Genomic DNA, 25,800 nt, shown 5'->3' on the forward strand with positions numbered 1-25,800 from the left:
GCAAACGGGCCTTCATACTTCTTCAATGTATACTCAATAAGCTTGGAACCAATTCCCAAAGTACTGAGAAAGAAATGTTTGCACACTCGTTCCCTTTGTGATGTGAGCGGGAGATGGTATTTGTACATGTGACGCACTCGCTTCTGACTTTTTCTCTTTTTTCTAGGTATTGCTTTGGACCGAGAAATATGGTGATGAATAAAATCTCGCTGACGGGTGTAGGAGCCCGTTTTCCAGTAATCCTCGAACAATGTTTTCCTGTCTTCATCAGAGAACTTAGAGAAGCACTTATGGGGACATTTTGTGTTACACTTCTTTCCTATCTTTCTGGCAGGGATTGTTTTATTACGTACAACATATTCCTCTCCCCGATTACGTTTTCTTGACTGCTGTCTTTTCTTCCATTCTTCTGGATTCCGTTTTCTCTTCCTCCCACGTTTCTGAAATAGAAAATAACACATGATTAACTCTTTCTTTCTCCTTGCTACAAGTAGCACACAGAATGTAAAAAGGAAATTTGTTTCATAAGTTTATTGTAAAAAAGTGGGAATATACTGAAGGTTCAAAAATAATCCACAGAAACATGTCAATATGCAAGTGAAAAGTCAATATTAGATATGGGCCATGTTTCGTGAATACAAAGGTACTGTCCTACACTGAACCGTTTAGCGTCTAAAAACGTATGCGTTTTTCAGCGAGTTTACAGACGTAAATTAGAGGTCGAAAAAACGGCACGAGGCAGTTCTCATATTAGTTTCCCTAAAATTCTGCAACAGTAAGTAATAATGATAATAATGATTGATGAGATTTGTAATGCGGCAAATCCACTCTGTAGAATGCTCCACGCGAAAATAGAAGAGTAAGATAGAAAGTAAATTATTAATACAAGGCATGGGTAATCAAAAGGTAGCATTAAAGAAGTGAGTTTTAAACTACTTTTAAAGGACTCTGATGAAGAGCAAAGTTTATCTAACTAAAAGGAGATTATTCCATACAGTGGAACCAGTCTGATCCTTGTGTGCCCCAAGTTGTAGCGAATTTTGGAATTTAGAATTTAGAAACTAAATTTCTGGCGCGTTTGCAATGGACTTGATTGTAAGCTATTGCAAGTCTGTAATTGAACTACAGTACATAACCCGTGTATGAAGAGCCAATCACACTTTCCGAAATAAGCAGTTACTAAGTGTAGATAATGATTTGACAGAGATTTTTGTTGTTGAAATACTGCTCATATTATCATAATTCATGACACCTTTTATATCATATAATCACCTCAGACTGACTGTCTTGAACCTCGTGCATGTTATCTTCATGTTGGGTATGCTGACCCTCTTGATGCTCGAGGGAGTCACGGTCACCTTGATCTTGCTCCGTCTCATTTATTTCATCCTTCGAGTGATATATGGAGACAAGAAGCCAATGTAAGAGCATTATCTGAATATCTAACTGGACTCAGTAAAACAAAAAGAAACAGAGAATACAAAAAGGGGGTTAAATTTTTAGCAAAGTTTTCATTAGCCTTTCAAAAGCTTTGAAGGTGCCTGTGATGACATGTTAATAGTTTTAACTGAAAGCCCATGCTGTCTTCAGGGAACTATGTTATAAATTCACAAATCTATGAATTAAGAATAAAAAATATCGCTTTTATTCAAAACACGGGAAGAGGCTGCTATCGTTCTGCCTGGCTAAATTTGAAGGAGCTTAGTCAATTGCCGTTATGCCATCAGGAGAAATAAGCAAAATGCTAGTACAAGCACAATTGATATGATTGTTTTAATAAGTTTGTGATTTAGAGGACTTATTGATAAGGAGAGCCTTAAAGACATTATGTCCCTTTTGCATTGAATTTGTGTATACAATTGGTGTAAAACAATAAGGTATATAATGAAGAAGACACTGTTACAAAAACCTTTGTGTAGTTTTTAGACCTGTAGGGTCTTCATTTGTGAAGTACAAACTACCGTTATAATTTGAATTTATTTTTTCGAACCTCGAAAAAATATATTAGTCTCTGACACAGTCCTTTTTAATTACTTTTTACAAAATATTGAATAATGTCTTCTATAATGTACATTATGTTCATAATGTGTTTTGTAATTTAAATTACACACAGATAACTATTATTTCAAGAAACAAAACTTCCAAGTGTCTGAGCAAGACTATCTCTCATGCACTGTTTACGTGCATTATTTGAATTTTACATGATTTAACTATTTCACATTTTGAATATACAACCTGCCCACCATGCTCTAGGGTTTACAGATGTTTGGATGGTTTTCTGCTGATCTGCAAAAAGGACGATATGTCTTTAATTGTGTGATTGCTTGTTGTCACACTGATTTATATTTGAAAGAGAAGAAAAAAATCCGTATTACCTTCTGCTGTTCAGCATCATCAAGGTTAAGTGAGACCTCCGGGTCTGGCTGCTCACGGTCGCTTCGCTCTCGCTCGAAGTCTGCATGGTTAAGTGAGACCTCCGGATCTTGCTGCTCACGGTCTCTTCGCTCTCGCTCGAAGTCTGCATGGTTAAGTGAGACCTCTGGATCTTGCTGCTCACGGTCGCTTCGCTCTCGCTCGAAGTCTGTAACATCCTACATATATATAATTATATATATATAATATATATATATATCAGAATCAAACAGAAATTTAATTCTCATAAAGAACTAAACGCAATTTTAATTATCTATAATTAGTACGAGTCACACACAATGCATCAAAACATATCTGGTTTCAATTCCGACACTATTTCCGTTTACATGTGAACGAAGTGTTGAAGATTTCTTGTTTAGTTCTTATGCTATCTGCATTAGTTTGTTCGCAAGAAGAAATCAATATTAGAAATATTAGTTCATTTCCATTGACTTAAGTTTTTGTTTGATTTTGATTACAACATAGAAACATTAGAAATAATCATATGTTGTGGTACAGTCTCTGAAGAATTAGAATAAATATTGACTGGCAATGTTTATCACATTCAAGTTCATGTATGCATGTGTATATTGAATAACGAGCTCCAAGCTTACTGTAAGTCACCATGACAATATTTTTTATGAGAAGTTCTTGAAAATAACAATAGTATGTCAAGGTCTGTCTACTATGTCAAGTATGTGAAACCTCACGCGGAATTATTGGTGAACTGTTAGTATTTAGTTTCTTTTTGATATTTTTAAATTAAAGCTTAGACTTAACGTGCTAACTCTTACCTCCCAAGCTTTGCCATCGTGACAACTGCAAGGATCCTTTGCGACAAAATGTTCATAGCAGATCAGCTTCCAACATGTCATACATTCCTGGTAAACTTCACGAGTACATCCTCTATTACAACAGAACATAGGTAGGCCCTGTTGCAGTTCATACAACGACTCAGGAAATGCTTGACTTATATCCAAGAAAGTACCTAAAATGGAAAACAAGTTAACACTCGTTGCCGAATTCCAATCACTTTAACTTTTCATTTATATTTCCATTCAATTGATCAAATGCCTCTTTTTAGTAAAACAACTAATTACTTTGAATGATTCCAAACACATTATCAAATGTCAGTTGCCTTATTGCTCACTTGTGTTTTAAGGGGGCGTGGCTCATTTCCATTTTGGAGATGGCTTACTTCAAGTCTTCGACAACAGATTCATTTTCATGTTTTCACACTAATGAAATTATAACCTCTTCGCCCGATATGTTAGAGAGGACTTGTATGTTGTTTTATCTTACACTTTCAAATCAATATTCCCTTATGACCATGAATTAGGTAATTACGTAGAATGTGACAGCCAACATTGTTTTAACTAACTGTTACCAACTCATGGCTTAAGTAATACATAAAATTATATTTCACACAAATAATACCCCACCGTCGTTACCAAGAAAAATGGGGTAGCACTGGAAAATGACATATGCCACTTATTCATATTAATTCACTTCCAAAATTTTAATAAGATTTTGTTGTTGATATTATAACCATGTGATATTTATTTAACTGTAAGAACGTATACATGAATTCTGTATCGTGTCTGCTTTGCTATCCTGCTCCTTAATTCAGTTTCCGGACTGCATACAATAATAATTTTATTTCACTAGGGTTTGCAGACTTGACATCGAATGGATGGTCATAAATGGAATTTAACAAAATTGTAGATGAATTACCCGAACTTGTGTCGATTTTGTTTTCTTTTAAGACACATACTGTCATACAGTCCCATTTGTAAATGCAATAATATATAATTTCTATTCAAGCAACCTGACCAGTTAAATTCAAGCCATTTACATTTCTCTAATTCCCATAAACTCTGGCACATGCCCATAAAACGGCTGTGCGTTCTGCCAATAATAATTTCTTATCATATATATCCACTATTGATCTTTCATTCAGGCTATTCGCAAAGTATATGTTGGTTGACAATTCTTAATCTTAATTGAGTACCTTTTGGGGTCAATTCTGGTAGAGATGACTCATCTCCACCATCCTCGTCATTAGTATCTGTTCCCACCGCTTCCTCAATAGAGTCTCCAGAAAATTGCATGGGCTCAGTGGCCTGGTAAATGTGGTCCATTCCTTTAAAAAAATGTTACAGAAAACTCTAGCATTTAGTTCATGTTTCCTTTTCAACAAATTATGATAAAAGCAATTGGATAGGTTTCACGAAGTGCTAGCAATTTGTTATCATACGCACTGCTGCTAATTAAGGGGCTTTCACAATCGGTCATGTGATCGCTTGCGATTGCTTGCGATCCTGTACAAAGTATACTATCAAGAAATAATGGCAATAGCGATCGCACAACCAATTGTGAAAGCCCCTTTCCCCAGACAAAAGGGGTAGCCATCGAAAAATTACATGTGCCACTTATTTCCTTTCATTGTCTTTCAAAATGTGAACAATATTTTGTTGGTGATATCATAACCATGTGATATTTATTCCAACTGTAAGAACGTATACATGAATTCTTTATCGTGTCTGCTTGGCTATCTTGCTCCTTAATTCAGTTTCCAGACTCCATACAATAATCACATTTATATCACTAGGGTTTGCAGATTTGACATCGAATGGATCATCATAAATGGAATCTAACAAAATTGTAGATGAATTACCCGAACTTGTGTCAATTATATTTTCTTGTCAAGACATATACTGTCATACAGGCCTATTTGTAAATGAAATAGATATATAATTTCTATTCAAGCAGCATGACAAGTTGAATTCAAGCCATTTACATTTATCTAATTCCCGGAACTCTGGCATATGCTTGTGAAACGGTTGTGCTTCTGTCAATAATAATTTCTGAACATCGTATATCCACTCTTAATCTCTCATTCAGGCTATTCGCAAGTTATATGTTGGTTAACATTTCTTAATCTTAATTGAGTACCTTTTGGGGTCAATTCTGGTAGAGGTGACTTATCTCCACCATCCTTGTCATTGGCTGTTCCCACTGATTTCTCAATTGAGTCTTCAGAAAGTTGCATGGGCTCAGTGGCCTGGTTAATGTCATCCATTCCTTAAAAAAAAATGTTACAGAAAACTCTAGCATTTAGTTCATGTTTCCTCTTAAGTATATTATAATACAAGCAATTGGATAGGTTTGACCAAGTGCTAGTCATTTGTTATCTATTATAATTATGTCACAGGAAGACTTTAGAATACGCAGTAGAATACTATAATGAACCTGTCCCTAAAAGTATTTTAAATAATGCAGATAAATTCTCACGCTCATTTAAATTTATGTGTGTGCTAATTTATATTTATATAAACACACTTTGTTCAGTCAATTCTGCCAAGGACAGCTCGTCAGCATTACGGTAGTTGGTTATGTTCATTTTTATCATATTTCATTGACCAGAATGACTCAAATCCAGACCTGCACTTTGTTGTGATCAACATCCATGGACGAATTAAGCTAGGCAATTACAAATTGGTATAGTGCAATGTGTTTTAATTTTTATTTTAAATTTTCCTTTCCATACCTGGCTTAATCAATTCTGCTAGGGGCAAGTCGTCGTCGTCGTCACCACTGTCGTCTTTGTCACTACCATGTTGTCTGGGCTGGGTTATGTGGTTCTTTCCTGAAAGAGTATGCAACAAATCACTCGAAAACAATGGCAACTTTTAGAATGTTTTCTTCCAGCAAATCATAATACAAGCAGTTCGATAGGTTTGACCAAGCTCTAGTCTTTTATCATAATTATGCTCAGGAAGACTTTAGAATACGCAGTAGAATACTATAATGAACCTGTCCCTAAAAGTATTTTAAATAATGCAGATAAATTCTCACGTTCATTTAAATTTATGTGTGTGCTAATTTATATTTATATAAACACACTTTGTTCAGTCAATTCTGCCAAGGGCAGCTCGTCAGCATTACGGTAGTTGGTTATGTTCATTTTTATCATATTTCATTGACCAGAATGACTCAAATCCAGACCTGCACTTTGTTGTGATCAACATCCATGGAAGATTTAAGCTAGGCAATTACAAATTGGTAAAGTGCAATGTGTTTTAATTTTTATTTCAAATTTTCCTTTCCATACCTGGCTTAATCAATTCTGCTAGGGGCAAGTCGTCGTCGTCGTCACCACTGTCGTCTTTGTCACTACCATGTTGTCTGGGCTGGGTTATGTGGTTCTTTCCTGAAAGAGTATGCAACAAATCACTCGAAAACAATGGCAATTTTTAGAATGTTTTCTTCCAGCAAATCATAATACAAGCAGTTCGATAGGTTTGACCAAGCTCTAGTCCTTTATCATAATTATGCTCTGGAAGAACTTCAGAATATGCAGTCAAAATAGTATAATGAACTTGTCCCTGATGTTAATGGAATTGAATATCTGTCAATGATTTTTTTTTTTTTTTTTTTTTTTAAAGAGGGAAATTACAAGCACGTTACTCTCTACCACTTTACCGTAGCTGGTTTTTTTTTCTGTATATACCTGGCTTGATCAATACTGCTAGGGGCAAGTCATCGTTGTCGTCACTGCTGTCGTCTTTGTCACCACGATGAAGCACTGATTCATTCTTGGCATCGGTAGTAGAAAGTTCCTTAAGTGGGCCTTCGAAAAGTTGTCTGGGCTGGGCTGTGTGGTTCATTTCTGAAAGAGTATATCAGAAGAGAAGTGTGTAAATAAATATTGGCAGAGTAGCACAACGTTAACCAAGGTACACAGACCATACGTGTTCTAATTGTTCAGGAAATTATTGCACTCGGTCCTTACACATGTTATTGTTTGAACTATACAATTCTGGTTTTAACAATCAACTTTTTTGGATTCTTATTAAATTTCTTGTTCTACCATTTCAAATCTTATCTTTACTTAACACTGGCCGATGACTTTTGTTTTGAACATATTAATTGTAATACTCACTTTACTCTCCTTATCAAGCTGTGACAACATCTCAGTCTCAGCTAGTTGTATTTCAAATTATTACAATCACATCAACACACCGAAGGTGACTGAGATTAGTTCCATTAATATTGAATCCTTTGTTTTCGTTATCCTATCATTTTAAAGAAATACATTGGTTGATATGGGATGCCCCAATACAATCTCGCACAAATCATTACAAACCTTGTTGGGTTGAATTAGCACGAGGAGACTCCTCTTCTTTTTCGATGTAGGAGCTGGTACTTGGGGCTTCATCATCACTGCAGTCATCATCATAAATTTCCTCAGTGTCTATAATTGTCGCCTTCCAGATGTCCTTCCTCCTTTTACCACATTTCATTTCTATTGTATTCCCTGGTAGAGGAAGTCCGATACATTTCACCTCACTCAGTTTGACGACATTGCGGGATTTATCTCTTTTCCATTCCACATACATCAAGAGGTCAGTTTCAGGTCCAGGGTGAACACCACTGTCACCACTGACGTCTTTGTCACTACCATGTTGTCTGGGCTGGGTTATGTGGTTCTTTCCTGAAAGAGTATGCAACAAATCACTAAAAACACACAGGCAATTTTTAGAATGTTTTGTTTCAGCAAATTATAATACAAGCAGTTCGACAGGTTTGACCAAGCTCTAGTCCTTTATTTTAATCATGCTCAGGAAGACTTTAGAATATGCAGTAATAATGGTATAATGAACTTGTCCCTGATAATGTAGATTAAATGAACTTTCAATTTCACGCTCACTTATCTCTACATAAGTGCTAATTTATGTATATTACACACCCTGTTTAGTAAATTCTACCAAAGGGCAACTCATCAGCATTACGGAAGTTGGCTATGTTTATTTATACATTAAATTTTAATTGACGAGATCGACTCCAATCCTGCAATTCGTTGTAATCAACATACCTTGAAGAATTAAGCTAGGTAATTTAAAAATGGAATTGCATATCTGTCAATGATTTTTTTTTTTTTTTTTAAGAGGGAATTTACAAACACGTTACTCTCTACCACTTTACCGTAGCTGGGGTTTTTTCTGTATATACCTGGCTTAATCAATACTGCTAGGGGCAAGTCATCGTCGTCGTCACTGCTGTCGTCTTTGTCACCACGATGAAGCACTGATTCATTCTTGGCATCGGTAGTACAAGGTTCCCTAAGTGGGCCTTCGAAAAGTTGGCTGGGCTGGGCTGTGTGGTTCATTTCTGAAAGAATATGCAATAAATCACTAAAAACACTGGCAATATTTAGAATGTTTTCTCTCAGCAAGTTATAATACAAGCAGTTTGATAGGTTTCACCAAGCTCTAGTCCTTTATTATAATTATGCTCAGGCAGACTTGAGAATGTGCAAGTAAAAATAGCGGGATTTATTACTTTTCCATTCAACATACATCAACAAGTCAGTTTCAGGTCCAGGGTGAACTGGAGGAGTGAAACATACAAGTATTTGAGTACTTTTAGAGTACGGTAATTGGGTTAATAGTTTCTGCCAAACTTCATTTCAGTTATTTGCTCTAAAATTAATAGATATTAATCTGCATTCATGCCAAGGAATAAACACATAGATATTCCGTTTAACTTTAAATTACATTTAGCCACTTAGCTGCATACTAAAGTACATCACAAATGTTATAAATATTACAAAATTATTACAAATTAAAAGACGGAGCGAATAGCATTCTTATACATCATGACATGGAAATGTCATATAACATTCCCCTCCCCTAACATTTGAAATTGAATATATCCGGCAACAAACGATGGATCAATTTTAAATGGCATTTTCACCCTTACCATCAGACTTGTTCTCCAGAGGCCCTTCCATGCTGACGTCTATATGATTGTACTGTGAGGCTTCCAGTAACAGTTAAATGGTGTCCTAAAATGATTTAAGAGGATACAGATACAGAAGATTTACATATATTTGATATTTTATATGGAATTCACGAGCCCACTGTAAATCTGAAAATGGTATAGATCTAAGGGTTGTCCAAAAGGTCAAGTAAAGAGGGTAGTTTTCAGGGCAGCTGGACATGTCATGTACGCAACGTGAATACTGAAAACGGTATGAAATTCAGTCATAATGGCTGTCCAAAAAATTGTATATTTTTGTGCTGTTACGTACTTACGGTCCACTCCAGTGTCATTTTTTGTTTTGTTAAATGCAAATGGACAAATGGATGGGTTTACGCAATGCAAATGACGTTTTTTTAGAAAAATAGAATGGTGTTCCACGTCTAGATAGAGATCTAGACAAACTCAAACTACAGTAGATCTAAAGACTTAGCATATTATTGAGGTAGTGGCTATTCTTGCGACGAGTCATCGCTCGCACAGCCACTGACTTAGCCACAGTCGGTATTTTGTGTATCGCGAGATAGCTAGCGATAGACGAGTCTACTTGTCTAGTCTCTAGTAGAGGCATAGATCAATCTACTCGTGAAATAGGCCCCATCACTACAAATACATATGATATGGGACCTTACATGCTGATCGATCATAACTCTCTATATCAAATTACTGATCGCGCTCAGAACCAACAGATGTGAATTGTACAGACTACAGCTAGGGCCTACAGGATTTATACGGCAGTGGGGCTGGTGAGCACAGTATCATAGATCTACTCGTGTTTACGACCCCACCAAACGGCGTTTGCGCGCTGTTACCACATTGGTGGGGCTGATATCCACCGTGCATCTTTTATATAACCCTAAACCTAACCTATCAATATGTCGCGATTTCCTTAACCCTCGGCCTTGAATCAGTCTCCTACATGTATATCAGGATTTCCCCAACCCTACCTAGGCCGTGAGTCTGCCTCCTTATCGCGATCTTCCTAACCCTAGGCCGTGAATCTGTCTCTTATATCGCGATGATCGATTCAAGTAATGGGGCCGGAAACACGATTTTGCCTCTCTAACGTTAGAATCTAGAAATATTACCTAACGCTAGATCTAGATTTTACACAAAATAATGAATGGGGCTGTGCGAGTGACGTGACAATGTAGGACTTAAGTTCGAAGCCGATATCGACCCTACCCGTGATCCGATCTCGCTCAAAATTTGGAAGACTGACTTGATGTTTGAGAACATTTCCTGCGAGTGTAACTTATTTAGATCTAGATCTAACCACTAGTGTTAGGTCTATCTAGAGTCGAGCCTCTAAATGTTAGGTCTAGAAATTTCGTGAAATTCTACTCGGGAGAACATATATTATGAGCATGGATACGAAACTACATTAGCGCCCAAACTAACATCTAGATCTAGGGTCTAGACCCTCTATACATATCTATACATATCTATATTCTATAATATTAAAATTATAGACCAGATCTAACTTTAGTCTCAGACTAGATTATAGTCTAGGTCTATCTAACTACTTACTAACTTAGATCTAGAGTTTCTAGATCGAGGTCCAGCAAATCTAAATTGTAAGTAATCCTATGAGAATCATGCTGCTAATTCTACAAAAAAAAAAACCAACAGCAATTAAAATAGTGTTAACATAAAGTCGTCTAACTTAATTAGATCGGCATTATCGTGAAATAAGTCCCCAGTCCATTCACTGCCGTTTATTTCGTCAGTGCTGTTGCCCGTTACCCTCTCCCATCGACTTTGTATACGGAGCGAGCGCACGAGCGAGGTGAGTGGTGGCTGATTTCACGATTTGGCCCTTAGATCGATCTAGATCTACTAAGGTTTATCCTTACCATTTTTCCGATTCGTCTGAACTCTGACGTTCGTCGTCGATCACGGGTAGATCTACGGAGTATGAGATAGTTGACGTCCTTCAATTCAGCAGTCCAATGCAATTAATGATATCATATTGAAGTCAATTTTAATACCGGTAGACTCTGCGTACTAACCGTACCCATTATGCATACTGTACATGTACATGGCATATTGAGCATGCAGCCGATGCGCTAGCTCATCTCAGGCGGCGCGCGCGCGCGCGTCAGTACAGTTAGAACGACGATAACGCCTTTTCACTTGTCAGGACGCATTGCAAGCGAAATTACGAGAAAGCGTTATGTGGTTGTGCATGAACGATAACCCCTTTATGCTTCTCGTACCATGCTTTAGGCAAGAGAAGCGAAAGAGCGCATTCACGTTAACCCCTTTTTGCTACCACAAAGACGTGCATACGGCACGTTATCGCCTTTTTCTTTTGGGATTTTTTACAAAATTAGATCGAATTTGACATATCTGTTGATATGAAAATGTAGCTCATGCCATCTGCTTTCGAATGACAAATTTTTATTTTCTTGGAAAATTTGAGCCCGAAGGTGCGCTAACCCCTTTTTCCATTGAGCCGACGATATGCGGCATTATGCAGGATTTATGTATACTCATTATAGTAACAAAAACAACATTCAGAATGATAACATATCAATTATGATGACAATAATACTAGTTTTACAACGAATGCATATCATTGCAGTTTTACTTCTTCCGATGATGCGTTATACCAAAAACTGTAGCAATGTTCAAAATGATAAAGATGAAAATAGTATTGATGAATAGTAAATTGTTTTATTTCACAATAGCAAGAGACACTGAGCAAATGGTTTAAGTCATCCAAAGACGTCAACAGGAATTCAAATCCCGAAACTTATCATAGGTTTTCCAGGCCAATTTCGTAAAAATGTATATTTTCTTGTAATGTGCATTCAAATTCGTATGTTCGAAGCGGTGCAGTGACTTTGATCAAACGATTTCACGTTTAATGCTTTCATATTCTGTTTTTTTGTTTTTGATTTTTGGCACCCAAATTGGGCAGGTGGTCACAAGTTCAAATTCGGATGTGAACATCCACTTTCGTGATTGGGTTTGGATTTCCAAAATGGTGCATTCAAAATAGTGCGATAGGCACGATAAGCACTTAAAAGCACTTCCGATTTCATTTTTAAGCAAGCGATTTTCACTATTGAGCATTCATTAAGATAATGTGTTTACAATCTTCATTCGACATCTTTATCTTAATTATCATTATCACAGCTTTCTAATCTCCATATTATATACTTATCTGCATCGTCATGCATGAGCCACATTTAGACGTTATTAACATTCAATGTAAAACGCAGCACAAGTAATGTACTTATTAATGGATGTTGTACAGGTTTAATTTGAATTCTCCTTGGACAATTTCATTAACTTGTTTGCTAAAATCCGAATTTGAATACTCAGAAAGAGCTGGCAACAGGTGGAGACGAAGTTGAATGACCGTTGTCGAAATGTATGCGCATTCAGTGGATTAGAATGCACAAATTTATGCGAAATCGGTTGTCAAATTAGTAAATTTGAATGAAGAAAAACGAATTTGAATAACCGCTTTTCGATGTCTGAGCAAATTTGACGAAAATGAGTGCTTCTAATATGAATTTTAATGACAAAACAATGAACTCGGCCGGGAAAATCTATATATTATACAACGCAATTCTGAATACAATAAGCACATTTCCTTTATTACAGATATTAGATTATAAGCACATGCACTGTTCTAAAAAAAAAGAAAAGTAATCTGGAAAATCTGCAAAAACACCATTTCCCATCCATGTAATAAACCCTAACTTTCGAATAATGTATAAGAATTGCTCTTTCAGAAGATAAAGTAGGCACATTTCATCTACTTTGAGTCCCCACAAAAAAAAAAACAACAGGGAACGCAACTTCTTGTTAGTTTTTGTTATGCATAGTCATTACAATTACTGTAAGGTTTTATTAAATCGACATCGTCTACGTTTTGCAGGTTGTATTTATAGCTATAAACATTTCCACTCACGCCTTTGGAGTATGAACTCGTTTACCGATTTAATCAATTAAATGTTAAGTTACAAACTTAGAGGAAGAAATTTAGCAATTTATCCGCACTAATATTGCAAATCATTTGACAACGTACTCTCTAAAAAAATCGAGTGAAAATGATTATTCACTCTTAAAGGAGTGAATGAAAAAAGAGTGAATTTAGAGTGATATTGGAGTGAATTTTGAGTGAAAATGTTCATTTTCACTCGTTTTAGAGTGACCTCAGGGATCACTCCAAAATCTTCGAGTGATCCTTGAGGTCACTCCAAAATGAGTGAAAATGAACATTTTCACTCAAAATTCACTCCAATTTTACTCTAAATTCACTCTTTTTTGTATTCACTCCTTTAAGAGTGAATATTTTCACTCGATTTTTTTTTTTTCAGAGAGTAAAGAAAGGGTATTCCGTTACGTTAGATTGCCGTGTAATACAGAGCGAAGTTCAGGTGGTACTGCGATGGTCTGTTCATGCCGACAGGGTGTGGAGAAATACTAGTTGCCATGGTATTTGCTTGTCAACATCCTGGTAACGATGGAGGTCGCTTCGGCTTATCAAGAGTGAAAAATAGGTAGGGCCGTATGGCTGCTTGCTATATGGGCAGAGAAAATACAGGAAGGAGGGGCTCGAAAGAGAAACTTTTCTCATTTCCCTTGAATCAACGTCAACCGCAAACTCTGTGGAATACCCCGTCACACGTGCCAACATGCGTCATTGTTTTGCTTACTATCATATCACAGTAACGTATAAGTGACGTATTTTCCTTGACCATGTTGACCCTCGTGCTTTTGACCGAGAGAGCAATAGTGTCGTATTGAAAAAATGTCACACACAGAAAACGGAAGGAAAATCGTATCCTGTTATGCGAAATTTATAACGAAACACTCTTATAGCAAGCCTCAGTCTTTGCCCGAGTAACTCATTAAAAAAGAAATGAGTTTGAAACACAATCTTCACTTTTAATGTCTGATCAGCTTCTCCCCCTCCCCCAAGGTCCTCTTGCTTGTGTTTAAGAATTTAGCGCCCACAATATCGAATAGACCGAAGATGAGCATTTCGGCGTGCTTGTCTTTTATATATAATACACGGAGACGTACATGGGTATAATACATAAGCAGATAAGGAAGGAAAATGGTTAGTTCGCATTTGTCTCCGTCCCTTGCTTTCAGAGCGAAAAGGCAAAACGACGTCTGCCCAAAACTTGCCAAGGCGACTTTATCGAACGCACGTCGTGAGCACCATCTTTATGGGAGAAAGCGGGAAAACGACTCCGACATTTTTTTTTTTTTTTTTTTTGTAGCTTGAGGTAGAGAAGGTGAGAAAGTGATTAATATTTTGAACCTCGCCAAGGCACCTTGTTTACGACAAGAAAGGATTAGGAAGATTTGCCTAGATAGATTCTTCGTTAAGGGTGTGAGCCATGTCACTTAGTAGGCACCTCGATTTAGACAAAAACTGGCCTTGGTTGAAACTTACAGCGCGAGAAGGCTACTGTTAATTCAAATTAATAGATGCCTAATGCCGCCCTCTTTAGGTCTCCAGACGGCGTGAACGCGCCTTCGGAGTCGAGGAGCATTATAGGGCTCACACCTGTAAATGAAATGGACTGTCCCAGACCCCTTCACAAATTCGTACCAAAGATACCAAAATGAATGAAGAAAAAAATTGATTAAAAATCAATTATTTAGTTTGGCAAAAAACTGAATAGCTGTAGACATTGAGTATGAATTCCTCTACAAACTGCATTTTGGTTGGAAGATGAAAGCTTTTCTGATGGAATTTGAGGGGACTATATTTCATCGGGTACGTGTACGGAAAATAGGTGATTTTTTGAGTGACAAGAACTCGTAGTCTGGCTTTGCGGACCCTTCGACAGAATTAGAGCAGAAGAATCCGCCGTGGAAATTTGATGGATGAAAGGGTATATCTCACTTATCCAGGTTAGTGAAGCTGAAACATCTCATTCCTCCCAGCTATTTTACAGAATTTTTTTGCAATTTGAATTTTAACACACGTCTCTATGGGGAATTATTTACCCGTGTGAGCCCTATAACAGGTAACTTCAGATCGTACTCCATCTTCCACTTCTATCTATCTCGACTAAGTCTAGGTCTTAATCTTAATAGGGGAATTTTCATTTCATTATATGAATAAGCCAGCTATACAATATTTCCGAAACGTTCAAAATGAATCAGAAAGATGGTGACAGGCATCAAACGCCGATTAGATCAACTTGATACTCAATTGCGCCTGGAGATTATTTTATGCGTCTTTTGAAAAGTGACCGCTGCATGTTTGAATAATTATTGCAAGTTGGAACTCAAGCTCTCGAATCTCCTTGGCTGGATTTAGCGAATGTTGACATTATGACACGGACTTTACATTAACATTGTATTTTACACGTTTCCATACGATACAAATACTCGGAAGTTATTATTTTCTTTAATATCTCATCTCAAAAGCAGAGTGTATGATCCAGAGGTACGATATCTTTATTCTTACATTTTGTTTGCTTTTGATTTCAAAATATATTGTATTTTTGGGGAAGGCGAGAGAAATTTTAACGTATTATTCTATTTATGCAAATCTAAGCGATCAGTGATTTACGTATAAGACCTTTGCAGTAAAAATATCAATTTTCCGAAGCCTAAACATTGCTGAATGATGCTGTTCAAATCAATTTATTGTTTCATTTTCTAAAGATTGATGTTACTAACATACACCTTATGTTATTCATTTCGCCATGAAAACTTTGTTGTCAAAACATCATACCCACACTCATTACATCACGATTTCACATCCTGACAAGTTATAACGTGCAGGAAGAAGGACAGTGAGAACACAGATATCTTGTGTAATGTTTGGCTGAGAGACGAATGTCCGCGTTCTTGCCACTCCTCTAAAATAGGATAAACCTTGTAGTTTGACGTATTTTAATTTCAAGTTATATGATACACAAAGGCTCGGAAAGGGGAAATACATTCTTTTTGCCGTATGACGCTATACACACTGTAAGTTTTGTTGTTGTTTTCTTCTTCTTCTTGCTGTTATTTTTCTTTTGCCTGGTCAGATCTCCAACGTGAAGCGCACGCGCATGTACGCAAGTGGAGGCGGGGATATAGTAGCGGGCAGAATAGTAGCAGGAAACGGAAAACAGTGATCGGGAGAGAGGGAAAGAGAAAGGGAGACAGAGAAAGAGAAAGGAAGGTAGATTTCGTTGGCTGGAAAGATATAAAACTTCCGGGCTGTATTCAGTGCGATGATAAATGTGCCATCGGATATCAAAATCAACGTACTTTGTTCTACGCGTAGAATGATATAAACCCTGGAATTTAGAGCACCAAATTGTATTTCTTTATCTCGCAAGGGAACCATTATGGTGAGTAGACTCAGACATAATGTACATAATTATGTATACGCCTAACATCGACTAACTGTGGCTGTACACCCGTGGCTCTACAAGAACCCGGGAAAAGTTACAATGTGTACGTGGACTTGATACGCAGGCCGAGGCAACCAGTGCCATACCAGTTATTTATCATCATCCCAGCAGTATTCTACCCTCTGACCGATTTGTTCGTTTAGAATAATGTCTGCATGGCCTGATATTATACGATCATCTACATGCCACGGTGAATACAGTTGTGTTGACCGATAGCGTTATGTGTGTTACAGATGATTACGTTTCGTTTGCTTCGTTTTCTTAATCCGTGAATGATGTGTAATAAAAATACCTTAAAGTAAATATCTACTTATGTTTTAGGACAGATTGGTCGTAAGTCCTATACTATCGTCATGGATTGTGTGTATTGTGTATCTTTCCGGATTCTAAGCTTGGTAGCAATGACTGTTTCGATGTACGCCTGATACTCTCTCAAACAGAAAACTTCCTGGTGAGAACTTATAGTACAATAATTCGATGCCACGAGTTGCGTGCAGACTCCATTTTGACAAAATCCTGATTATCAACGGAGAAAAACGAAAATCGGTTGAAATACGTAAAGGGGTGCAATAGTCTATTCTGCGTTTATTTTCTCACAATGTCAGGCATGCAACTTGGGTGTGTATCTTTATTTGACAAATTTCTATCCCCGTAAAGCTACGGTCACAAAGGTTCGTACGAACGATGCGTTCGTACGAATGTCACCGTTCGTACGAATTCTGGAGTTTTCATAATAGAAATTCGTAGATGGCCGGGGCACAGATTCTTACGGCCTTCTTACGAATTTCGTACGAACGCTGTTTAATTCGCAAGAACAACTTCAGACATTTTAGACAAACAAAACTGATTTTCAGTTATACAATGGCCCTAGAATTTGTACGTTTTACAATTTCAGTTTCAGTAAGTTTTATTTCTCCACTTGTCCATATCACAAAATAAGTAAATAACAATATCAAACATATTTTTCACAAGTCATGAAAATATTAACAAGATTTAACATTGCAAGTACATTATCGTGTGAAATAATAGACGAATTTCATTATATAGATCTTTAAGTGTACAGGTATGAGAGACAGTTATCAATAAGCAAAATGCTTGACTTGGACAACGGCCTCTGAACATATGTCTTGTAACTTTTTTAAACTAAAGGAACGAAACATACACATGCACGTAGAACAAATACCGTAAATCTTAAAGTATTTTAAATGTCATTTGACCAAAATGGGCAACACAATGTGGAATGTATAAAGACAAAAAAACAAAAACAAAAAAACCTAGAATAAGGGACCCGAATAGGAAGAGTACAGAGAAGAGAGAAGAGAGGAGTAAAAAGAGAAGAATGCCTTGACATATTCATTCGTCAGTCTTACGGCCATCTTAAGATTTCTTTTTGGTCGTAAAATGGTCGTACGTGCAACTCACGGCACTCTCAAGTCATTCGTAAAAAGATTTTGCATATATATATATATATATATATATATATATATTGTCGCGTCAATAAGACGCTGCCGTGTCCTGACGAAAATTCTGTAACAGTTTATAATTTTATACTTCAAGATGGCAGTAGTGTCACTTCGGATGTCCATCATCTCTTGAGATTGATGCTCCAACTCTCCCCCTGTCGCTCCTTCCTCCTCATCTCCCTCTATTCTTTTCTTCCCCTTCCCTCTTTTCCCTACGATTGCCTTCCGAAATTACGAACGGTCTACAAAAGGTCTACGAACGCTAGTTTCGTACGACCTTCTTGATAAGAAGATCTTATGAAATTGTCTAAAAATTGTTCGTATATACGACGTTCGTAGCAGTTCTTAATGGTATTTGTGACCGAGCCTGAGGATTGAGTGCGTCTTATCATATAATGTCTATTGAATCATCAAGTCGCATCAAAACTCTCTCAATTACGACTTTTGATGGCAATGATATACGAGTTGGTCACAGAGTTTTGTTGTTGTTGTTGTTGTTGTTGTTGTTGTTGTTGTTGTTGTTTGTTCAGTCATTATGTAAAGTTTCGATGATCTATACTTCTCAACGTGTACTGAGAGTATTGACAGACAGTTATTTATGACAGACAGTATTTCATTACAGACCAGCCACTTTTACCGTGTGTTTACGTCGAGTCGCAATCTACGCTCATGCAATACGAAACTGTATCACAAAGACAACAGGGCCATTGCGTTGGAGGAGTGTACGTCAGTATAGCTTGCCAACTGAGAGGTTTTGCATACCTCATTAATTTTCATATCATGATTATGTAACTGCTGACAGAGCAGAGTATGTAGATTGTACCATGGTGACGATGTGACGAGGCTCGCACCCTACTGTGTTGTGAGAAAATATGATAAGAAAATCGTCAATTTCCTCCCTTTGAGTTTCCTTTATTTAGAGGAATGGAAAAGTCGGGAACAAGTTTAACTTTTTGTTTGGGCGACGACAGAAATAGATAAAAACACCAACCACAAGATATACCAGCACGTCGTTATGATCCTATTTGGTAACGGGTACATGTTTGATATTCAGTTTTAAGGGGATCGTATATTTCTGGTTGAAATGGGTGATTTGGGTTTTAACTTTTTAAGTGAGAAAATGAGAAACCTCTCATGAAAATATTAAGAGCTGATTAAGAAGCACATAATTCTGAGAGTAAATCAAAGCTTATTTGATTAAAATCGGTTCGGAAATGTCTGAGAAAATTAAAACAAGTGGTTCTGATAAAGCGTGGGTCCCACCATTCAATTCAAACCTCTGTTTTCAATGGTTTTTGGATATTTCAGCCATTTCAAAACCAATTTTCAACAAGTAAGCTTTAATTCCTCTTGAATTGTGTACTAGTATGCTCTGCCATATTTCCTGTATACAGGTTTCTCATTACCTCACAAAAGTAAGTTAGAAATCCGAAGCCCCATCTCTCTACTCAACCAAACTATGCCATCCCTTTAAGCGAAGAAGACGATGACAAAAGTATCTATGTAAATTAAATGGAAATCATCAAATTCAAACTATATTAAAAAAAAAACTGTGTGCTCCCGGATGCTTGTGGCTTGTTTCGAATAAAAGAAAGTTTAATCGCTATATTCGTGACAGTGAATAGTAATTGATCTTAAAAGATTCATTACTGACATAAAGTCAATTGATACAGCGTACACAATATCTGAAGTGGCTTTCTTTGTTTCCAATGATGACCAAAACTTGATCACGTTAAGGAGGTCACATCGATAACAGGGGCGGATCCAGGAATTCCGTAAAGAGGGGGAGCGTTTACAAAATTAAGGGGGGGCGCACGCACCCCTCCCCCATTTTTTCTTTTTATTTCTTTTGTTTCAACAACAAAAAAAGGGGGCGTGCGCTGGTTGCGGTCCTCCCTGGATCCGCCACTGGAGTAAGTATAGTCACTTTCGGCAGTCCTTTCTGTGAGAACTCTCTCTTGAGTTTCAGAATAGGCTATCTATCAGTCGGCCGGAAGGTAATAACACTTCATCCATTCTACCGAAATTTGAAGTGCCTAAAAGGCAGCGGGTTTTGTTTGTGTGTGTTTGATAATTAAACACCGTTTTGATTGTCTCCAGCGGCTTTAGTTTGGTATCGAATGAATATTGATTTATAAGCACTCACGTCAGTTGAGATAAAGCAATTAACTGTGCACAATTGAGGATTTACCACGGCTAGGTCAATATAGAATAAACTTACGATGTTCTGACATACAGGTCAGCTGTTCTGGCAGAAATTCTCAACTATTAGACGCTATCATCTCCGAGGGAATCACTTCTAAATGTTCCTCTTGGTTGAAACATCCGTCTTTTTTCTTGATCCCCTTTGTTGTGGTTTCTCATAGTTTTCCATGTCCAAGGTAGAAACATGGGAATAGAGGATAATGATAGGTCTCATGGTGCTGAGTATGATTTCTGGATTAATCGATGTATTAGTCATGATCGTGCGATCTGAAGACTGCTGTAGGCAAAACCATGTTTTACATAACAGCTCCCCCAAAAGAGATAATAAATAGATAAATAAATAAATAAATAAATAGATAAATAAACAAATAAATAAATAAATAAAGCAAGGAGGTATATCATGGTTCAAGCCTGGAATAGGCACCAAAGCAAGTTTCAAGAAGTTGCCTTCTTGCCCTCTGTTCCTGCGTATGCATGGCAGGCCCGACTACTGCGTGCACGCATACGTTCGGGAGTGTGACCTTTTCTGGATGCATCTCTAACAGAAGCTGCATTAGTTGAGACAACGGGTGCACGTCACGACTTCGACACCCACGAGTCATACAGCCCACGAGCTCGACACTAGGCAAACAAGGCCCACGAGTCCAACGCTTGGCAAACAAGGCCCACGAGTCATGGGCCTTTTTTGCCTAGTGTTGGATTCGTGGGCCTTCTTTGCCTGCTGTTGGACTCATGGGCATTTTGTCTTTTGTCGAGCTCATGAGCTATCTTATGACTCGTGGGCTGTATGACTCATAAACACTTTCTTTTTGCATTGTCGAGTTCGTTGGCCGTATGAACTCGTGGATGTCGGGCTAGTTGGATGACTCCGAAACAACAGGATAGGACATCTAGGTAAAATAGAGGGGGCAGTTGAGGTGATATAGTGTGAAAGACAAGAAAGAGAAAGGAGGAGGAGGAGGAGGATGAAGGGAGAGAAGAAATGACTCTTGTGAGGGAAAGTTTGTACTTTTTGTTACTGTCACCTCTAAGGAGGTTATTTTCTCTGCCTTTGCTTTGTCAGCTTATCTGTCAGAAATATCCTGTAAGAAGAGTGTAGAAGTGAACGGATTCTGGGAAAATTTTCAAGAGGATGCGTTATGGTAAAAGGGACAAGGGATAAGTCTTCACTGGTGATACGGGTCATACTCCGGATCCAGGATTCTTTTTTTTTTTCAGGATGCATGCCCGAGGATGCAGTATAGGTTAAAGGAACTTTTCCAATGGCCTTCGTGGAAGTTTGCGCTCTACGAGTGCTACCAGTGTTTGATCACTGCTCATATTTTGATAGCTTTCGTTGTAGAATGCATGTGTATTATGTATTTTGTGTTTCTGTAAGTTAGTATATTCAATGCGAGATAAAGCATTGCAGTGAATATACGTCTATCTATTCAATGTTATTCGTCTGTCTGAAGCCACAGCCCTCTGTACTAAGGCTGGAGACGCTGCTTTTTTTTTAGATACAACATGCTCATATTTACTTCTCAATCTCTCTCCCCCCCCCCCATCTCTCTCTCTCTCTCTCTCTCTCTCCCTCTCTCTCTCTCTCTCCTTTGTTTTCCTATTTACACTGGTCACCCTACAGCCCTTAGCTGTGTAAAGAACAGCAACCATGGATGTAACCAGTGTGTTGACAACGATAGCCGTAGAAACAGTTAATTTGACGACAAACGACCGAACCTCTTGGTCACTGATGACGGAGACGCCCTCCACGGAACCGACGGCGGTTGGCGCGAACTCGACATTGCTCATCTTGTCGTCGATGCTCACAGACACCATCAATGGCAGCGCGGTCCCGCCGGAACTCGAGTACCAGGCGCTCCGTTTGTTTAACAAAATTCTTCTACCCATCCTCATGGTTGTAATTATGACATCAATCGGTTGCCTGGTTACGCTCGACGGTCTGAAGGATGCGGTAAGCTGCTCATAGCACTGTTGGCAAAAACACTCGTCGAAGAAAACAGACAATCAATTCATAGCCATTAAAGTTTAATTTAAGAAATCCGCTAAAATGGGCAGTGTCATGACAATACTTCGGAAGCATGTTACTATATGAATCACTTGGAAAGGGATGAGACTTTCCCTTAAATGGGACCTTTTGTTTCAATCAAACTGTCGTGAAAACACATGTAGGTCCTTATGATTATGCATGCGCATCGTAGGGTCATATAGGTACAGTATAGGCACTCGGAACTGGAAGAAAGACACAGCACTTTACTTGGTGATACTGCTTCGTTTTCTTTGCTTTCGTATAGCTATCACACTTTAAAGGAAAATGTAAACTACGACACCTTCTTTTTATTTTCAGTATTGTTACACTGTCAAATGCTTTCCTTCTCAATTATTATGATCTTAGCTTCGTCGCCCGGTCGGGATTATCATTGGTTTTGGCGGGCAGTTCATCGTCCTGCCTCTCCTAGCCTTCTGCCTAGCTGTGGCGCTGCGTATGGAGGCGCCTCATGCACTGGGGATGATGATGGTTGCTACGTCTCCAGGGGGCGTTTCTTCAAGTTTGTTCGTCTACTGGATGAATGGAAATATCTGCCTCAGGTAAATGGCTTTATCATGTTACTTGATTCTGCTGCTTATCTTTCTCTTTCTGTGTATCTGTCTCTTTGTCTGCCTCTATTTTTTTAAAACTTTGTATGATTATGTAAATATAATATAATATAATATAATATAATATAATATAATATAATATAATATAATATGATATAATATAATATGATATAATGTAATATGATATAATATAATATAATATAATATGATATGATATGATATGATATAATATGATATACTAGTATACGATTGTCTGTCTTTTGTTTACTTGTCGTCTTTATATCTTTCTATCTGATGCCCATATTTTCATCTTAATGTGTTAATCTACTGCTGAATTTTGTATCGATACATTATCATATCGTGGGAATGATATATAGAAAAAGTCCCACTAAAAATACACTAGCGTAATGATATAGAAGTTTTGTTTCTTTTACTAATAACAATTTAAATTAAAATTTTCATGCCTTTTAACAGCCTTTGCATGAGCACAGTGGCTACGTTGGCAGCGGTTGGGATGATGCCGTTGAACCTATTCATCTACACGAGGTACTGGGAACAAGCGAATATCAAGATCCCATACAAAGACATTGCACTAGCCCTCGCCCTTATTCTTATTCCAGTGGCAGTGGGCTTCCTTATCAGGTACAAGAAAGAATCTTGGACCCCATACATTATCAAGGTAGGTGTGACTATACGCTGTTATTTTCGGGAGGGTTCGCGAATTACAGCTAGACCGTGAATTTAACAACACGCGAAATTGTCGCCGTTCACTATGCTTATAGTGCACTTACGATAGCCTCGGTGTTACATCGCGAAAACAACATCTCGTGAAAATGTCCGTGAGCTCCTCATTCGCGAAAATATCTGTACGCGAAAAAAAACCCCAGCTTATACAGTATCTCAATCTAAAGTATACTGTCTTAGTCATGGACATCGTTCTGTCTTCAAGATAAGTATTTTTATAAGTATGCGATTGTTCCTCAGTCGTAATTCCTAATGTAACCGAGGGTATGCAAGACTGCGGGAACGCCATAAAGCCTTTAATCTTTGATGGCATCAATATGCAAGAATTCCTGCTCTATAGTGAATCAATATGGTCTAAATGGTTGACGTCATCGCGGTACTTTCATTTTGTTAGTCGCACTGATTTTGTGTAAGCAATGGTCACCCTGCTACCACACGCGAGCCACACCAACGTCAGTGAAATTTGGGTATAGCACTTGAGAAATGACCATTCTCCCCCAGACCATACATAGAATAAACGATGGATGACTGAAGGGATTGCTAATGAATGTTGTAATTCATATTCATGAGACCATCGAGATACCAAGAAGATTTGAGAAAAATACTGAATTGGATCATATTCAAATACTTGTCAGCTCAACTTGTTGCATTTGATGTCAATTCAGTTTCAAAGGATGATAACAGCGCTGAGAATGTTTAATGTTAACAAGTCTGTCTGTTCATAAGTTTATGGCATTCTTTTAAGTTTTGAAAGTAATGAATGTAAAATTATCAATTTTATAGGATAATGTACACCACTTTTGCAATGCCAAAGCATTAAATTTAATCATAAATGTGAAGTATAGCTCTGCGTCAACGCGTAATCGTACAGCAAAAACTGAGTTTTCTGCCATTAGCATTAATTAATTTAATTCACGCTAATGCATACATTTTGAGTATATAAGTATACATGTCGTAGACTTCTTTCACGTATGGAAAGTGATTGTCCAGCATTGATTTTATGACAGATCACAAATACATACTTATTATAATTTATATACTTTTTATTCACAGACTGGAAGCATACTGGGGTTAGTCGCCATTATTATCAACATGATCACAAACGCCATTGTAAATCGGGGCGTGTTCAGCGCTGGCTGGTCCGTGTGGTTTGCTGCCGTCTGTCTTCCCTTCTCCAGCTTCGGTCTCGCCTACCTGCTCGCCTGGATCCTCCGGCAGAACCACAAGAACTGCCGGACAATCGCCGTGGAGACCAGCTCGCAGAACGTCGCCCTCACTCTTGCCATCATCGGTGTCACCTTCAAGAATATGGAGCTCGACGCCCTCTCCGTCTACCCGTCGATCTTCAGCATCTTCCTCATCATCGACGGGCTGGTCATGGTGCCGCTCTACTGGCTCAGCCTCCGCTATATTCTGCCAAGGATAAGAAGGTTGCGAAAAAAGGGCAATCCGGGAAAAGCTGCGAGTGATCCGAATGACGAAGGTCTGGTGTTAAACATTACGATCACGAGAGGAATATCTGTCGAGACAGCTAGTCCGGTGCAAACCCCTCTCCCCGAATTATGATCATCCGAATGAGCACAACCGACTTCTGTGGTCTCACACAAACTGTACGAAAGTGGATTCCATCTTTTATACGCCCTTCAAAACCTAACATCTTCGGTTGAGTAAGGAACTGAAAGTTTAACAACCATTTTTGATTATGTTGATGATAGAGCTATATGACGATACTTCAGTGGAACGGTGCGTGGCTCCTCTGAATATCTTGGGGAAGATATTCGGAGTGTTCAGTCATCGGTGATCAAAGTTTTAGTAGACCAGGCTCCCGTCTAATAAAGGCTTGTTATTGATTCAAATCAATCACAACTTTATGATTGAATGCAAATCCATCTTATATAAAAAAAAAAAAAGTTATTTTTGAAATCAAGACGGAGAACTGCAATCAATCAATCACGGGTTGCGATTGATTGCAGCTTTCAAGAGATTTGTGATTGATTGATTTCTATCACGAGTTTCATAAGACAGGGCCCAGAGCTTCAGCGATTAATTGCCTCTTGGACACAGGTTAATGTGGCATGAGACTGAGGATAGCCATTCCAAACAAAGACAGCAGGTGAAACGTTATCGGGTTTACAGTAAAATAAATTACCCGTAGCTGATCG

General features: G+C 37.9%; 2 protein-coding genes across 2 annotated transcripts; one reads left to right on the forward strand and one right to left on the reverse strand.

Annotated features, from left to right (window-relative positions):
* Positions 1 to 205: 205 nt before the first annotated feature.
* On the reverse strand, positions 206 to 10,601 carry LOC139745524 (uncharacterized). Its single transcript, XM_071655914.1, has 10 exons — positions 9,178 to 10,601; positions 8,428 to 8,586; positions 7,562 to 7,909; positions 6,926 to 7,084; positions 5,963 to 6,061; positions 5,368 to 5,496; positions 4,424 to 4,555; positions 3,207 to 3,400; positions 2,376 to 2,591; positions 206 to 1,389 (listed from the first exon to the last, which is right to left on the reverse strand). Exons 1-10 carry the CDS (start codon positions 9,206 to 9,208, stop codon positions 1,261 to 1,263), a joined length of 1,596 nt encoding a protein of 531 aa, XP_071512015.1. The 5' UTR covers positions 9,209 to 10,601; the 3' UTR covers positions 206 to 1,260.
* An 11,427-nt stretch (positions 10,602 to 22,028) lies between these two features.
* On the forward strand, positions 22,029 to 25,472 carry LOC139745526 (ileal sodium/bile acid cotransporter-like). The gene is made up of 4 exons (XM_071655915.1): positions 22,029 to 22,250; positions 22,692 to 22,885; positions 23,369 to 23,573; positions 24,692 to 25,472. The coding sequence occupies exons 1-4, from the start codon at positions 22,029 to 22,031 to the stop codon at positions 25,202 to 25,204; spliced, it is 1,134 nt and encodes a 377-aa protein (XP_071512016.1). The 3' UTR covers positions 25,205 to 25,472.
* The last annotated feature ends 328 nt before the right edge of the window (positions 25,473 to 25,800 follow it).

The sequence above is a fragment of the Diadema antillarum genome, unplaced genomic scaffold (genome assembly GCF_040938485.1).
Source record: "Diadema antillarum isolate AM-2024a unplaced genomic scaffold, OU_Dant_1.0 seq00001274_RagTag, whole genome shotgun sequence".
In the NCBI taxonomy this organism is placed as follows: domain Eukaryota; kingdom Metazoa; phylum Echinodermata; class Echinoidea; order Diadematoida; family Diadematidae; genus Diadema; species Diadema antillarum.

Bases quoted from the DNA above. Each gene is read 5' to 3' on its own strand.
- LOC139745524 (XM_071655914.1), bottom strand. From the start codon at position 9,208: ATGGAAGGGCCTCTGGAGAACAAGTCTGATG. The intron at 5,497-5,962 runs GTATGGAAAGGA...TTTTTTTTTAAG, and splicing joins AGCAGAATTGATTAAGCCAG to GAATGGATGACATTAACCAG. The intron at 4,556-5,367 runs GTACTCAATTAA...ATTTTTTTAAAG, and splicing joins ACCAGAATTGACCCCAAAAG to GAATGGACCACATTTACCAG.
- LOC139745526 (XM_071655915.1), top strand. From the start codon at position 22,029: ATGACGGAGACGCCCTCCACGGAACCGACGGCGGTTGGCGCGAACTCG. The intron at 22,251-22,691 runs GTAAGCTGCTCA...TTATGATCTTAG, and splicing joins TCGACGGTCTGAAGGATGCG to CTTCGTCGCCCGGTCGGGAT. The intron at 23,574-24,691 runs GTAGGTGTGACT...TTTTATTCACAG, and splicing joins GGACCCCATACATTATCAAG to ACTGGAAGCATACTGGGGTT.